At 33.5% G+C, this 15,736-nt stretch overlaps 1 protein-coding gene across 2 annotated transcripts in view; it reads left to right on the forward strand.

Annotated features, from left to right (window-relative positions):
* The first annotated feature begins 2,058 nt into the window (after window positions 1–2,058).
* The window catches only part of LOC129253811 (b(0,+)-type amino acid transporter 1-like), a 34,773-nt gene continuing 21,095 nt past the window's right edge, over window positions 2,059–15,736 (forward strand). Inside the window, exons 1-2 of one of the 2 annotated variants that reach the window (XM_064095376.1) lie at window positions 2,059–2,281; window positions 14,685–14,842. In XM_064095376.1, the coding sequence (XP_063951446.1) occupies window positions 14,735–14,842 (108 nt within the window). In that variant the 5' untranslated portion in view covers window positions 2,059–2,281; window positions 14,685–14,734. The remainder of the gene's footprint in view (window positions 2,282–14,684; window positions 14,843–15,736) is intronic. The other variant, XM_064095377.1, reaches the window with a different exon arrangement.

The following is a 15,736-nucleotide window of genomic DNA, read 5'->3' on the forward strand; positions in this document are numbered from 1 at the left end:
ATTTTTTTTGTCCATATGCCTCCAAGCCCCCCCCCCCCAACTGTACTCGAGTGTTGTGACATGATTTTTTATTTCTTTATTCGGACCTGAAAAGTTACTTTTAACATAATAATAAATAATAAGTTTTTTTTTTAATAATCGATATGTCAATGTGAAGCGCGAGATGAAATTTGCTCCACTGCCGACCTGAAAAGGGAAAATGCAGAAAATACATCATTATTATAATTTTGTTATAGATTTTAATATAATATTTCAGTCAGGATCGTTCCCCCCACTTGCCCCCCCCCCCCCCCCATCATAGAGGAAGCATAATCATGATGAGTATTATACGCATACAATTTTGCTAGTCTGAAATCTAGTATTTTATATGAAAATTGCAATTATTTAAAGATTGTCTTATTATCCCTTATTACATTTTTTTTATTTTCCTTGAATTTTACTCAGATTTCCTTGGATTTCCTTAAATATTCCTAAATATTCCTTGACTAATTTCATGTTTCCTTGTAATTCCTTGAATTTTGAAAATTCCTTCTGACTTAAAAAATTTCGTTAAAATTCCCCAAAACATGGAAAATTCCTTGCAAATGGAAGCACTGCCCACATCTCTATGTAACCGAAGATTTTCACATTTTCAACTGACCTCAATTAAGTTAAGTGTCTCCTTTAGGATTTTTTATGTATTCTAAATGCAAACTTTTATTATTTTTCTATACAAAGGCTCTCCCGGTTGACTCTGTTAATTCTGATCATTTATAGCATGTACAAGTCTATGACTTCACATCTCAATTTGCATATTCTTTACAGGAAAATATTTAAAAAATACAAGACCATTCAGCTTCAATTATATATTAATCAAAGGGGAAGAGAGTAGGGTCTATCATTTTCGCATCATATCCAATTCCCTCGTCGTAGTTAGAATTTCACACTCAATTTCGAAGTTTAATATAAATATATTTTATCATAAAATTAATATCCTATATAGCTAGCAGATTGTAAAGATGTAATGCCATATGTATATTTCCTGTGGGCCAAGACACATACAAATTTCCGAAGAAACCAGAGAGAGCGAAACGATCGAGGTTCTCATGGGACACTTACATTTTCTTAATAAAAATGAAATATTTGTGCTCACTTTTAGTGAATTTTGTGAAAAATTTCAGTACAAAAATATGGAAGAGATATTTTGATTCAAAACACTGCTAGTGTTTAATAATTGAATCCTTGGATAAATTATTTAGCAAATAAGTCACCCTGATACTTCCACGATACGATTAACACCACTGAATGTACTGTACAAGTTCAGCGACCGATCGAAGGACGTGCAATATCACGCGGCTCATTCGTGCAGAGGAATGACTTAAAAGGAATTTAATTTACCATCGCCAACTTGTGAAAGTTTTCTGTATTAAATAAATATGTAGTTCACCTTTTTAGTTAACCTGGCTCCCAATCTTCGGGTTGTGTAGGTTCGCGAGTTTCGTATCTCAGCTTGACCCTATCAATTCTTCTTAAGATCCCGTTTGAAATGATCTAGCCACCGCTATGAAAATAATATCTTGATAACAATTTCATCAAGGTCTTGTGGTCGTGGATAAGTTGATAAGTCACGAGACTGATCCGCGAGGTCTGAGGTTCGAATCCCGAGGAAAAACTATGTGGCAAGATCGACAACTCTCGACTCGAATAGAAATACCCAAACAGCTGGTAGGATGCTTATTTAGTGTAATTGTTGTGGGTGTCTGATATTAAATGGGGAATGGTTGGAATACTCCCCAGGAAGTGGAGGATGCACAAAAGAATTCCGTGTTCAAATAATTTCAGTGTTTATCTTTAACGTTGAAGTTAGGTTAACGAATATCATTTGGTATTATGACTATAGGCCTTTAGACCCTACAATATATTTTGGTTGTAGATCGTGGTGCAAAATGATTACTGTATTTACAACTCTGCCTGGTCATGGGCTTCAGATCGAATAAGCCACCTTTTATTTTACTTATTAAGTTTTATTAGTTATCCTGTTACTTATCTTAAAGTCCAACTGTCTCATACGTGAACCTTATGCCACTGGTGTATTTAATCAGTGATGTGGCCTAGATCTTGCTTCTCATGAAAATATAGTCCAAAGTTCATCCAATACGCCCATCGGTGACCAACTCATTTGTTTGCAAACATTATTACTTCACACCAAACCAGCAATGATTGTGGACTAGAAGTAGACATATCGGGAACTTAAGGAAAGTTAGTAGCCTATATTGTGTAGGATCATGCAGGAAATATTTTCGTAAGTATAGTTCCCTTTACCTGTTTCAACCATCTACATCATTTATCATCTCATCTGCTTAGCTTTTCATTTTAATTACTATAGATTATTCCTTTACCTTGTACTCAACGGAGACTCGGGAAATAGTTCTATCATCAATCCGAAAAATTGCCATAATTATCATGATTATGCGTACGGGTTCTTCGACATGGTTCTTTTTATGTGCTGCATTGACGAATATATTCTGAAAATGTTGTTTGCCATCATGATATAGAATTAAAATTATTAAAATCACCCATACTTCCTCCCAGATGATCGACTCTCTCATTTACGAATTTTGCTCGCTACGCTTTGCAGAATAATCGAACTATGTGAAACTACTGTGAAATAGTATTAGCAATGTTTTATAATGAACGGTGTTATTTTGTAACGAAATGACCTTTTTACCACCCAAAATATTCCCCTTCCCAATTCTTGTTGAACGCTGTAAACTTTATTTAGGGCCATTATGGAAACTTTGACAACTTAAACAGGTACAAGTATGTAAACTGGTCAAAGATGAATAGGTATAGAATCTACACTCAAAATCTAATTAAAGAAACAAGGCTGTCAGCTGTGTACGTAAAAATACCTTTTCATTCATTCCTATATAAATATTTTTTTCGAGTTGCATTTGACCAGCACATATAGTAAGATATGTGGCAATATATTCATTCACAAATCACATGATGGAATTATACTTGTATCATTTGCAAGTAAAGTAAGAGATGTCATTTTTTTTCTTGTTTGCGCTTGCTCATAATATGGTGTGTGATGTTTTGAAAAGCAAACGAATACGGAAAAAACAACGGTTAAATAAGATTTTGGGGTCCTTTATCGTTCATTAATCGCAAGGTGTAGAATGTTTTTAGAAATCAAGTATATTAGTCGGCGAGTGGGAACTGAATATACATTCTTGGTCCGATTCTTCGTTTCTAAACATGTTAAAAGTCTTATTTTGTATTAAAGGGGCACTCCAGTCTGAAAATGTTTATTCATAAAGTAAAATTCACAAAGCAAAGTGCTGAAGATTTCATCAAAATCGGATAACAAATAACAAAGTTATTGAATTTTAAAGTTTAGCAATATTTTGTGAAAATAGTTATATGCACGTCATCATGAATATTCATTGGATCGGCTGATGATGTCACATGCCTATTTTCCTTTTTCTTATTTTATTACATGAAATCATAATTATTTCATTTTTTCACACATGTGTGAATAATATGTCCACTTTAAATAAGTTGCAGCAATGAATATCTAATGCACTTAATCAGTTGTCAATCAATTTTTTTCAGTTCTTGGTAGAAAAACTTTGAATAAAGCTAATTTCATATAATAAAATACAAAATGGGATATGACATCATTAATTTACTCATTGAATATTCATGAGGACATGCCTAGAACTGTTTCAAAGGAATAATGCAAATCTTTAAAATGCCATAACTTTGCTATTCCTTGTCCGATTTGAATAAAGTTTTCAGTGTTCTGTTTGTCTGATTTTTCTTTATTTGTTTAAATCATATTATTTTTGCAACCCGGAGTATCCCTTTAACGATGAAAAAAAGTTACCATTGTATGCATGCCTTGCATGCTCTCTCGAAATACCTCAATAAAAAAACACATAAGGGAGTTCTGAAATTTTGGACCAGTCAGAAATCAAAGCAAAACCATTTGTACAATAAATTATGAGATGAGTGTAATGCGGATAAATAATTATCGTTAAGCTATCATAATTGAAATATTTTTTAAATAAAATCTGTCCCCAACACTTATTTGTTTTAATTTATTTATTCATTTATCTATTTTTTTTGTGGGGGGGGGGGCTAATTATTTCCCATGTCCCCTGCATTAATTATCTGCATTATTTCTTTTGTATTGGGTCCAAAAGTGAATAGAAATTAAGACAATATGATAATGCAATTAAACTACCATTTTGTATAAACGTATGATTAGTTCGTATACTGCATGGAAAAGAGAATAGCAAGCAAAACAAAATTGAAAACAAGCGGTGGAGCAATGGGATGTCAAGTGTTTAAAATGTTCAGGAGGCGGTGTGTGTGTGTGTGTGTATTTGAGTTTTGCCAGACGTGTATCAATCAGATATGATTATTTACGTCTGGGACCGACATTTAACATCACCATCCGAAAGACGTGACCTGGGCCCTGTTGCAAAAAAATTTATGTCATTATGACATAAATTTCGATCATGACATAAAATCATGCATAGCTTATGCCGTTGACATAAATTCCGTTGCATAAAAATATTTATGTATTGTTTTAGCTTATGACGCGATATAATCATCATTACATAAACTGAATAGTCATGAACGAGCCTGTTGACATAAACTTGGCATAAGTTGTCATTTTTCAGCCGCAACAAGTTCTTGCGAAAAAGGGTCATCGGCTTCCCATTTTGACGGGATAGAGGCATATTTTGGTATGTATCCCATTTTCATTGTTATATATCATAGATAATAGATCTATCTCACGTTCTGACTAAAAATTAAAGTTTCTAAGTATAAAGAGATATTTTAAATTAATTATTATCGCCGTCAATTTTATGCAATGATTGCTTGTAAACTCTCCGGCTGCTTTTAGCCGTACAACGCCGGCAGTGCTAGCCGGAGGTTCCGGCGTCTGACACAGACAAATAATGCATAGAATCAACACCGTCAGAAAACAGTTTAAATAATCTTCACGACATTGGACATTGTTTTTAAGGTTCCTGTGTCGGATGAACATGAATAATGCGTGGAATGAACCCGACAGAAAATAGTTTTAATTCATCTTCACGACATATTGGACATTGATTTTTAAGCCTAAGGTTTTTTTAGTTTACTGTTTAGACTTGTCTTAGTCTTAGAGCACCCCCGCCCTTTCTGGAAAATTCTAAATCTAGTCAGTATATTGGTAGTCTTTCTACTTTTTCTAGAGTCTAAATTCTAACGTTAACAAGTTAGATCTAGTCTAGGCCTAACGTTAGATTCGACTAGACTAGTCTAGACCCTCTAGTTAGGGCCTAGGGCTAGAGTCTATCCAGCTCTGTCAGTCACTCACTGACCGTCGCGTCAGAGCCAGGCCCTAGTCGAAATTCTAGCCCTCAGTAAAGTCTAAGACAAACTAAGTATTTATTAAGAATAAGTTAGGGCCTAGCCCAGGCCAGACCTATATAAGTTATAAGTGATTATAACAGAGCCTATGTTAGTAGATAAAAAAAAATTAGGCTAGAGAGTAGAGCCTACCTCAAGCGAGGGTTCGTACATGTATATATACATGTACCGCTACCGTCCGCTCCACTATCAGATACAAATGAGATAGGTGGAGCGGAGGGTAGCGGTAGTGAAGTGTATTGGAGCCTATAGTATACGAGCCCTTGCCTGAGGTAGGCAGGGCCAGGCCCAAAGCCTATATTAGCTTGGCCCCTTTTAAGTTCTAGTCTAGATCTGCAGTAGTCAGTAGATCTATTCTGATCTAGTTTTCTATCTAGGGTCTTAGTTAGACTTAGACTAGTCACTAGACCTCCCAGGTCTAGATCTAGATCTAAGAAATTTAAATTTGTCTTGGTCGGCTGAGCTGGCTCTACCAATACCATTGTATTACTGCTTTACTAGATCTACATGTAGGCCTACCCCGGTTTGGGCCTTGGTTCTGGCCAGGGAATGAGGTGGTGCAGCCCTGCCCCTGGACCGGGTCTGGCTTGGGTTCCTTCCATTCTTGCTTTTATTATAGATCAAAATCGAGACCTAATTCGGGACCCAATCTAGTTTAGCAATACAATAGATCTGAAATAGATGTAGCTCAGGCAGAACGAGCGATCGCTTGTAATTTATTTGTATATTCTAGGGCCCAAAATTGAAACTGTCTTTGCATCATTAGTAAGCTAATCATTTGTAGGGCCTATCTATCATAGATTTTCTAACACTATGGATCTACTAGAACTACAAATGTTACTCTAGATCCATTCTATGTCTAATCTTTAGCCTGGCTTCTTAACTCTGACATTGCAATTCAAATTGAGTCTAGTACTGTAGGTTCTAACTTAGACCTTTGGAAGGCGGGGCCTCTGCTGCCTACGCTACGGTGGTGGAGCCCCCTGGGTTTATGATAGAGCTATGGAATAGGGTAGTCTAGCTCTAATATTGTTTTCTAATGACAGGGGTAGAGGCCTAGATCTAGTCAAGATTCATCAGTTGGAAGATGTGCACTACAATAACATGTAGAGTTCAGGGGCCGCAGAACGGTTTTCAAAGTGGGGGGGGGGGGGGCTGACCATGCTAAAAATCACAATCATATGGTCATTTTTACGTTTTTGTACACGATGTTGGAAAAAAGTGAAGCCCCCCCCAGCCCCCCCGCTTCCGCGGCCCCTGGAGTTGGGGGGGGGGTCCCTCTCTGTTAAACAAAAAAAACCTGAAATGATTGGTATGTATTGTGATAAAATAATCTAGAAAACCCTGGGACACCCTCTGTGTTAACAAAGACTGGAGACTACTGAACAGGATGGGAAAGAAAGGGGGGGGGGGGGAGAAGAATTACGCACTGAACTAATTAAGTTAAATACTGAACTGAAAAGACATGTAATTTCACAAAAAACTTGTCTGATGAGACTGATGACTACATTGTATGTTGATATCTAATTTAGATATTAATGTACATCTTCGATTTATATTTTAGACTCTTCCAATTTTTAACAAAAGCAATGAGTTGAACATGCAGTCAAAAAAAATAGATCTACATGTATTTATCCTCTGTGTTTTCTGATTTGAATATATTCTCTGCGAGCTGGCTGCTGGCCTGTAGACAAGCTACCTGTTTGATAAGTTTAATACACTTCTGAGGATATAGTGCACATTTTAGTTCTTTGCTTTGTTTAACAGGTTAAAAACCTTATCAAATGCCTTTTCTATTAATTTTAAACCAATGCACAAGTAATATGCTTGGAGAAAAGGCATTTCCATTACCGGTAACTACAAGATTTTGTTTCTCATCTGTGGATAAAAATAACCATGATAATTGAAATTCTCTTGGTGACTGATATCAAGAATTTTTTATACTATATTCTATTTCTTTTACCTATTTACTCTAAAGGATTTTTCAGATAAATTATTAAAGGGGTGCTTTTTTTAGAAAAAAAAAAAAAAACTTTGGCAATTTGAATTTTTAAAAATCACAAATTTTTGTATAAATAATAGAATTATAAGGCCTACAATTTTCTTACCTATCAAAACCTATCTTCATTAGAAGTATTCATATATTGCGTGTGTAAATAATTTTTCGAACATATTTTTCTAACAGAAAAAAGGAATTTGAAGCCTTAATGAAACACTTGTACTCTCCTTGCAATATTGCATCCTAAGTGATAAAAGGTGCAAAAATTGACCTTGTCATTATTGTTTGCACCCAGAAATGTTCGTTTGCACAATAAAAGGGGCAACATTTTACCTTTTAAGGTGCATAATAGTATTACTTAAACATTAAAATTGTTCAAATCTTTTAACCTTTATTACATGGTTCAAATCTGCTACACCCATAAAGGTGCACAAATTAGCATAATTGCTCTCATTGGCACTCCTTATTGTACCAACCCCTAAGGTTCAAATTTGAACCTTCTTAGTGTTTTCATCAAACCATTTCAAGGTTGAATGACTAGACCTTATTTGCCTTTGATTAGTATTCTCAATGCACTCATGGATAGAATTCATTTTTACACAGTTCTGAAAATAGCCAGTGAAACTGTCCCAACACCCCTGTCAAATATATTTGACAAAATCTGTAATGATTAAAATATTTTTTTTTCAAGAAGGAACTTCAGTTGTTTATTCAAAATGTAAATATGAATTCATTCTCATCTGTTACTATTAAAAATTTTGTATTCACTTTCCTAACAGTTGAACCACACAAACGGTGAGAAGAGGTAGAAATAAAGAGGGGGATTGCAACTGGAAGGAGATGGAAGTCCAGACACTCTGCCACTGTGTGCCATTGAACAAGAAATCTCTTTTAGTATGAAGGTGAGTTTTTATATAAAGTTGTGTTTACTGAATATTCTACTTGTAAATACAAGTATACTGTACGGTAATATTTATTCTAATTTATTTTATTGTTTTTAAGAGCAGTTGTAAATGTGATGTACTGTTATATATCATTCATTTTCAAATATGAATCTCTTTTACAATTCATCTCATACAATTCATCTCAACAAAGAGACTAACAATGTGAGCTTACAAGCATAAACACAATATAAGTGCATTTAAGAATAAAATAGTGGTCGGAGTAGAAGGGAGAGGTCGCAAGTTGATAACATAAACATGACCTTGACCTCAATTTTGTGTTGTTGTATTTTTTCGCCACATATGAACATTTTCTCCAATGACTTGATTGAAATGAAATATATTCTTACAACCATATAAGGGTATAAAAATAATATTCGGAGACTATTAACCCATTTTTTATTTTACATTATATACATTTTTTTATTTAAGCCTGTGATTGCAATCTCAAAAGGCTCTTTCATAATCTTGAAGAGATACATCATACATGCACATGTATGTGAACACTCTACTATTATAAAGTTGAGTTGCTAAAGTTGTTTTCACTGATTATTCTTATAATTTCAGATTGTTCAAGAGTCAAGACTGTTGAAGACGTGACGTCATGGACCTGGTTGTACATGGCAAGGGAACTATCTGGCTGTACCCTGAAGTATTCTCTTTAAGATTTGAAAATTAACAAAAGTACTCATTTTCATTTTTTTCAGAGATAATAATCGTTATATTGACATTGTGGATATCTTTTTATGATTGTTATCATAAAATTATTATAATGTTAATGATGATAGGTCATAATAATACAAATGAATTATAAGTAGAAAAGAAGACAACCAAAAAGGAGGAGGAAAAGAAGAAGATGAAGAAGAAAAAGAAGAGGAGGGGTGGAAGAAGAATAAATAACATCACTGTGAGTTCCTCTTCATGATATTACATAAATATTTGTTTCTTTTAAGTGAAAATATTTATTAAGCATAAAAATAGGATTTAGTTATTCTTGTTTTTTAAGATGTATTATTATGTATCATGTTTGTAGTTGTACACTTGATTGAGGTACATGTATTGTATTCATTTAGGATATAAATAATATGTTTTATTTGAATCCATGTACCTCTTTAAAGGACAAGTCCACCCAAAAAAAGTTGATTTGAATAAAAAGAGAAAAATCCAACAAGCATAACACTGAAAATTTCATCAAAATCGGATGTAAAATAAGAAAGTAATGACATTTTAAAGTTTTGCTTAATTTCACAAAACAGTTATATGCACATTCTGGTGGGTATGCAAATGAGGTGACTGATGACGTCATCCACTCACTATTTCTTTGGTATTTTATAATATGAAATATGGAATATTCAATTTTTCTCCTCATTGTCAAGTGAAAGAACGATTAATTCCTCCCTGAACATGTGGAATGAGCATTGTTTAATACTATATGATCAGTCAAGTTGTTCCTTATTGTCAAATCTATAAAAAAAAAATATATATTATAATTCAAACAATGAAAAACAAAAGAAATAGTGAGTGAGGGACATCATCGACTGTCTCGTTTGAGTTGTGCATACAATGTTTTGTGAAAAATAAGCAAAACTTTAAAATGTCATAACTTTCTTATTTTACATCCGATTTTGATGAAATTTTCAGCGTTTTGCTAGTTTGATTTTTCTCTTTTTATTCAAATCAACATTTTCTGGGGTGGATTTGACCTTTAAATCATATTTATACAGTCATGATTAAAGGACATGGGACAGGTAACAAGATTACATTGTTTTACAAATTTTAGTGTGAATTTATTTTAAAAGTAATAAATTTACATAAAATGTCATTCTTTTTGCTTCATCTCTTTGTTCGTTTTTTTTATTGAATCGGGAGGGGGTGGGGTGTGGTTAAAATATGATTTTCCCATCAGAACACACTTGTTTCCCTACTAAAAATAGTAATTAATATTTGTAGAAAATTGTATGATTGTTTTTTTTATGAACTCTGAATATTGTCCCATAATTAGGAAAATAATTGATTGAGATGAAGATTTGAAGTAGGAAGGGCGAGAAATCAAAAGGAAATTTCATATAAAAGTGAGAAAGATCCCGAGATGCAAAGTTTACACTGTATAGGGAATAATGAGAGAGAGAGAGGGGGGGGGCGAGGTGAAGTAGAATGGGAAAAGGAAAAGAAAAAGTACGATAAATGTGAAGGAGTCATTAACAGAGATAGATGTATTGAGAATTGGAGAGATAAGTTCCGAGAATGATAGTGGACCAATCTCGGAGGGAGGATGATGAAAGGGGAAAAGAGGATAAAGCATTTTTTTTTTTGGGGGGGGGTTACATTTGATGAGAGAGAGATAGAAAGAAAATGGCCAGGTGCTCAAAGATGAAAAAATATAAATGATGGGTGACAGAGGTATTGACATATTATATAATGTTACCATGGCAACACGATTTCCGACACATGCAAAAAAATGTCCTGTATTTGTCTTTACCTCGAGACCAATGTGTGAGCCAAATTTCATGAGAATTGGTTGAAAACTAATCAAGTAGTTGGAACCAATATATTTTTACCCAATTTGGGGCTTATAATTTGTTGTAACCATGGCAACACAACTTCCAACACACACAAAATATGTGTCTCTCACACCTTTACCTCTCACTCAATGTGTGAACCAAATTCCAAGAGAATTGGTTGAAAATTGATGAAGAAATTAAAACTGAAAGTATTTTGCCAATTTTTTGTCATATAATATGCCGTTACCATGGCAACATGATTTCTAACACACAAAATAGGTTTTGGAGCTAGGGGAAGCAATTGCAATTCCAACTCCAACGCCAGCACCGGACTTGAAGTCATCCAATGTGTGTACCAAATTTCTTGTTTAATCACATCTGAATTAAGCACAAAAGGGGCGATTCTAGACTGAAAGTCAAAGTTATTATCATTATTTCGGGAGGGAGGGGTGGTGCTTGAAAAACATGTGACGTCGATATATTAAATTATACTATTATTCTAAGGAAAATGTCCTATCCTCACAAATTAAGCACAATAACTTTTATGCTTAGGCCTAGCTTTGCTTATAAAAATAAGGGAAATATTTACGATAATTATTTTTTTTATTTTGAAAGAATACATCTTAGGCTATCCAATGACACAAAAATTATTTCGAAACTCCAAGTAAAACTCAAAATATCATCAAATTACAAAGGGCATAATTATAAAAAATAATCCTAAAATTACCCTTAAGTCACTTATTGCAGAAAGCCGCAGTTTATGTCTTGATTTTAATCACTACATAAATTTATGTCATTCAAATGGATTTATGTCGTGATGTTATGTCGTGATTTATGACATAAAGCTTTATGCAACGGATTTATGTCAATATTTGTGTTTATGTCATGATTTATGCTGTATGACATAAATCGTGACATAAATCATGACATAAATCAATACATAAACCTTTTTGCAACAGGGCCCAGAGCTCAAACCTCGAACCTCTGCATCAACAATTTGTAACTTACCAATAAAAAACTTATCGATCCTAGTACTATGTTTGCTTAAATAGACATCGATGTTTCTGTAACAGGATACGACATTCAAAATACGGAAAAAAAGAATATCGTTTGTAAAATTAATGACCTCATAATGTATAATTAGGCCATGTCCGTCTATCAATCATGGCTCGCATAAATATATACTTTTAGAAATGATCGAATTAAAGCCTATAAAGTCGTCTAATTAATATCAATAAATTGGATGATAATTCCAATAGTCTTATTTACTCATAAGTTATCAGTGACTGTGATTTATTTCACTTTTTAGATTTAGCGACCTCTCTCTTGGACATTTTATTTTTCCTTCGGACAAGTCCATCCCAACAGAGAGTTAATTTGAATAAAAGGAGAAAAAATCCAACAAGCATAACATTGAAAATTTCAACAAAATCGGATGTAAAATAAGAAATTTATGACATTTTAAAGTTTCGCTTAATTTGACAGTTTTATGCACATCCTGGTCGGTATGCAAATGAGCAGACTGATGACGTCACCCACTCATTATTTTTTGTATTTCAATACATGAAATATGAAAAATTCTCATTTTCTCATTATCATGTGAAACAAAATTTTATTTCTCCCTGAACATGAGGAATTATCATTATTTCAACAGTTTATTGTTAAGTTAAGTTGGTCCTTATTGTCAAATCTGTAAAAATTGAAATATTGTATATTTCAAACAATAAAAAACAAAAGAAATAGTGAGTGAAGGACATCATCGACTCTCTCATTTGCATATCATTGAGTTGTGCATATAAATGTTTTGTGAAAAATAATCGAAACTTAAAAATGCCATAACTTTCTTATTTTACATATATACATGTATATATATATATATATATATATATATATATATTTATATGCATATGTATATTGAGCAACATATCATAAAATTCCATGCAGGTATATAATAATATATATATATATTTATATATATGCTATCATTTCAGAACTGGAGATCAGTTAAACAATCAATAATTGGCAGTTTATGATCTTTAGATGACATGCGTGCCTATTTTCGTCGCGATCACGCGGTTTTACGTCCGAGGCATGAAGGTTGCTGAATCTCGTACCCCCCCCCCCTTCATCCATTTTCTTGTTTTTAGTCGTAAAAATAGCATAGTCTTTTGATAAGTCACGAGACTGATCCGCGAGGTCTGAGGTTCGAATCCCGAGGAAAAACTATGTGGCAAGATCGACAACTCTCGACTCATTATTCTTAATGATGTTAAAATGTATATCTACACTGTTAAAAAAACTGGTTTTACAGAAAAATAACATAAGATTTTGCAGAAAGCACTAACAGAATTATTCTGTGAATTCATAAAACAGGAATTTTTCTGCAATTTAACAGAACAGGTCTGTTTAAAAAGGGGAAAGTTTACAAAGTTCCATACGCCAAATACAAATTTCCTGTAATTTTACATGATATAATGTAAGATTACGCAATGTGGTGAGATTACAGGTGTTCTCGAGACTCTGCTGCAGGAACTTCTTTTATTTTAAGGATAAATTTTCTAACAGTGCATGTATCCCCAAAAATTGATATTCAATGCGCCAGCAATTCTCGGCAGTGGGCGTATATACATTTGAATCATATTGTATAAGAGCTGATTTGTATACAGTCACATATTTTACTGTATGCATACACTTGGATATTTTCCTTACCTATTTGAGTCCTATCCCTTACACTTTTCTCTTTTTATTTTCTTGTCTGTCCCTCTTTCTTTCTTTACATCCTTTCTTTAGCTTTCTATCGGTTTTTTGTAGGTTAGGCTTACGTACATGGAAAATTTGAAATGATTACAGTTATTGTCTTGCTAAAATGTATTATACTACTTGTTCTTATGTTGAATCTATTTATATATATAAATCATTTTGTATCTCATAAAGGATATTCATATCTTTATGTAGTGTCAATCATAATTGACAGTACTTTGGCTTCTATGTTCTCCATGTCACTCTCCACTTTTTCACCACTTTCTGTTTTTCTCTCTACCTCACTCAATGTTCTCTTTCTATTTGGAGGACATACTCCCTCTCTTTCTTTCCATTACTCTCATTTCTCTCTCTCTCTCTTCTTCTTCTCTCTCCCTCCTCCCCTTTGCTTATTTCTCTCTTTCTCAAACTTTTATTTATGAGATACATCTTTTAACTGGAGATAAGTTTTGACGTAGAATACTGTAATTACGTTTTTATTCATTTGCTTTGTTATATTTGTATATTCTACTTCATGAAATTTTGTAAATTGACCCTTTCAGCTTGTGCTGCTGGTCAATTTTTATGTGCATATATACCAATAAATAAATAAAAAAAATAGATATTTTCCAAATCATATATATTTCAATAATCATGTCAATAGTGGGTTATCGCGTTGTGTCCTAATGATCACCTCTTAACATGCATCATTGTTTATACCGCTATACCCCTCGCACTTGCCCCGGGCACTTGTATAACCCGTGACTGATAAGATTAATCATTCAAGCCAGATGTATAATATCTCATTAAGGGTGTATCTAGTATTATACTGGAACCAAGCCGAGAGTATTGACCTCATATTATACATCCCAAGAACAACACCCCTCACTCTTAACTTTACACCTTTTTATGTAGTGTCAGTGTCACACTTGTAACACTTTAAGGGTAGAGTTAGCACCTTAAAGTTTAAAATTCTATCCAAGGTCCTGAGTAGTCATGTCCCGTACCTTTAATAATACTCCTCTTGACAGTATTCATTAAGGTGTAAAGTTGAACTTTCATTTACTTTATTCTTCCTTTTATACTTTGCAGATGATTTAATATCGCATCATCAAAAAAAATAATAGCACCCATCCGTAGTCATGGAGGCGAGGGAGAGAAAAATAAATAAAACGAGTGAAAACTCGGAGAATCATGAGGAGAAAATGGGAAACGGAGACGTGGCAGAACAAGAAGAAATAAAGGGCAAGGTGAGAATGTGTATAACTTTTGATATTTTCAGTAAGCATTGCAGAGTTCTAACAATAATATGGATTAATAAATTTAACTAAAAGGCATATATGGAAATTTTGTTTTAATTTGGCGGCCTTTAATATTTGTATGCAACGCTGAAAATAATGTTAATATTGCAACAGGGAGCTGAATATCAAATTATAAATTTCTGATCCACATGAACATATTTTTGTGAAATAAATTGTAGATGCATTTTGCTGATGATTAAATAGGCCTTTTTGAGAAACGTTCGGCACCTCTACGTGCCTGATCGTTAAACTTTCGGTGTATGCGCAGTAGTATAAAAGAGAAGGAAAGGAAGAGGAGGAGGAAGAAAAAGAAGAATATGGCGATAAAGACGACAAATTTATGAATGATGAATGAATGAAGGAATGAACAAAGGAATGAATGAATGAATGAATGAATGAATGAATGAATGAATGAATGAATGAATGAATGAATGAATGAATGAATGAATGAATGAATGAATGAATGAATGAATGAATGAATGAATGAATGAATGAATGAATGGAATGAGGGGGGGGGGGTGGAGAAAAGACGAATAAGAAGTATATTAAAAGAATCTTAGGGTAGTTCCCCTTGCTGACCCCTGTGACACTGCACCTGATTATTATTATCAAAAGTAACCACACTGGTAGTAGAGATAAACGAATTCTAATTATTTTTTCGGGAAAAAAAATCAAACTAGACGATGATGATGACTGCAAAGAGCATCAACATTAATTGAATACAACATTCTCTTATACCAAACAGTTTTATTTTAAGTGTATGCTTCCTTTCTCTAGGATTCTATCTTTTGTTCAAGTGCCAAGAAAATACTTATAAATTTATAAACCTTTTTAATTTTCTTT

This window comes from Lytechinus pictus, chromosome 2 (genome assembly GCF_037042905.1).
Source record: "Lytechinus pictus isolate F3 Inbred chromosome 2, Lp3.0, whole genome shotgun sequence".
NCBI lineage: Eukaryota > Metazoa > Echinodermata > Echinoidea > Temnopleuroida > Toxopneustidae > Lytechinus > Lytechinus pictus.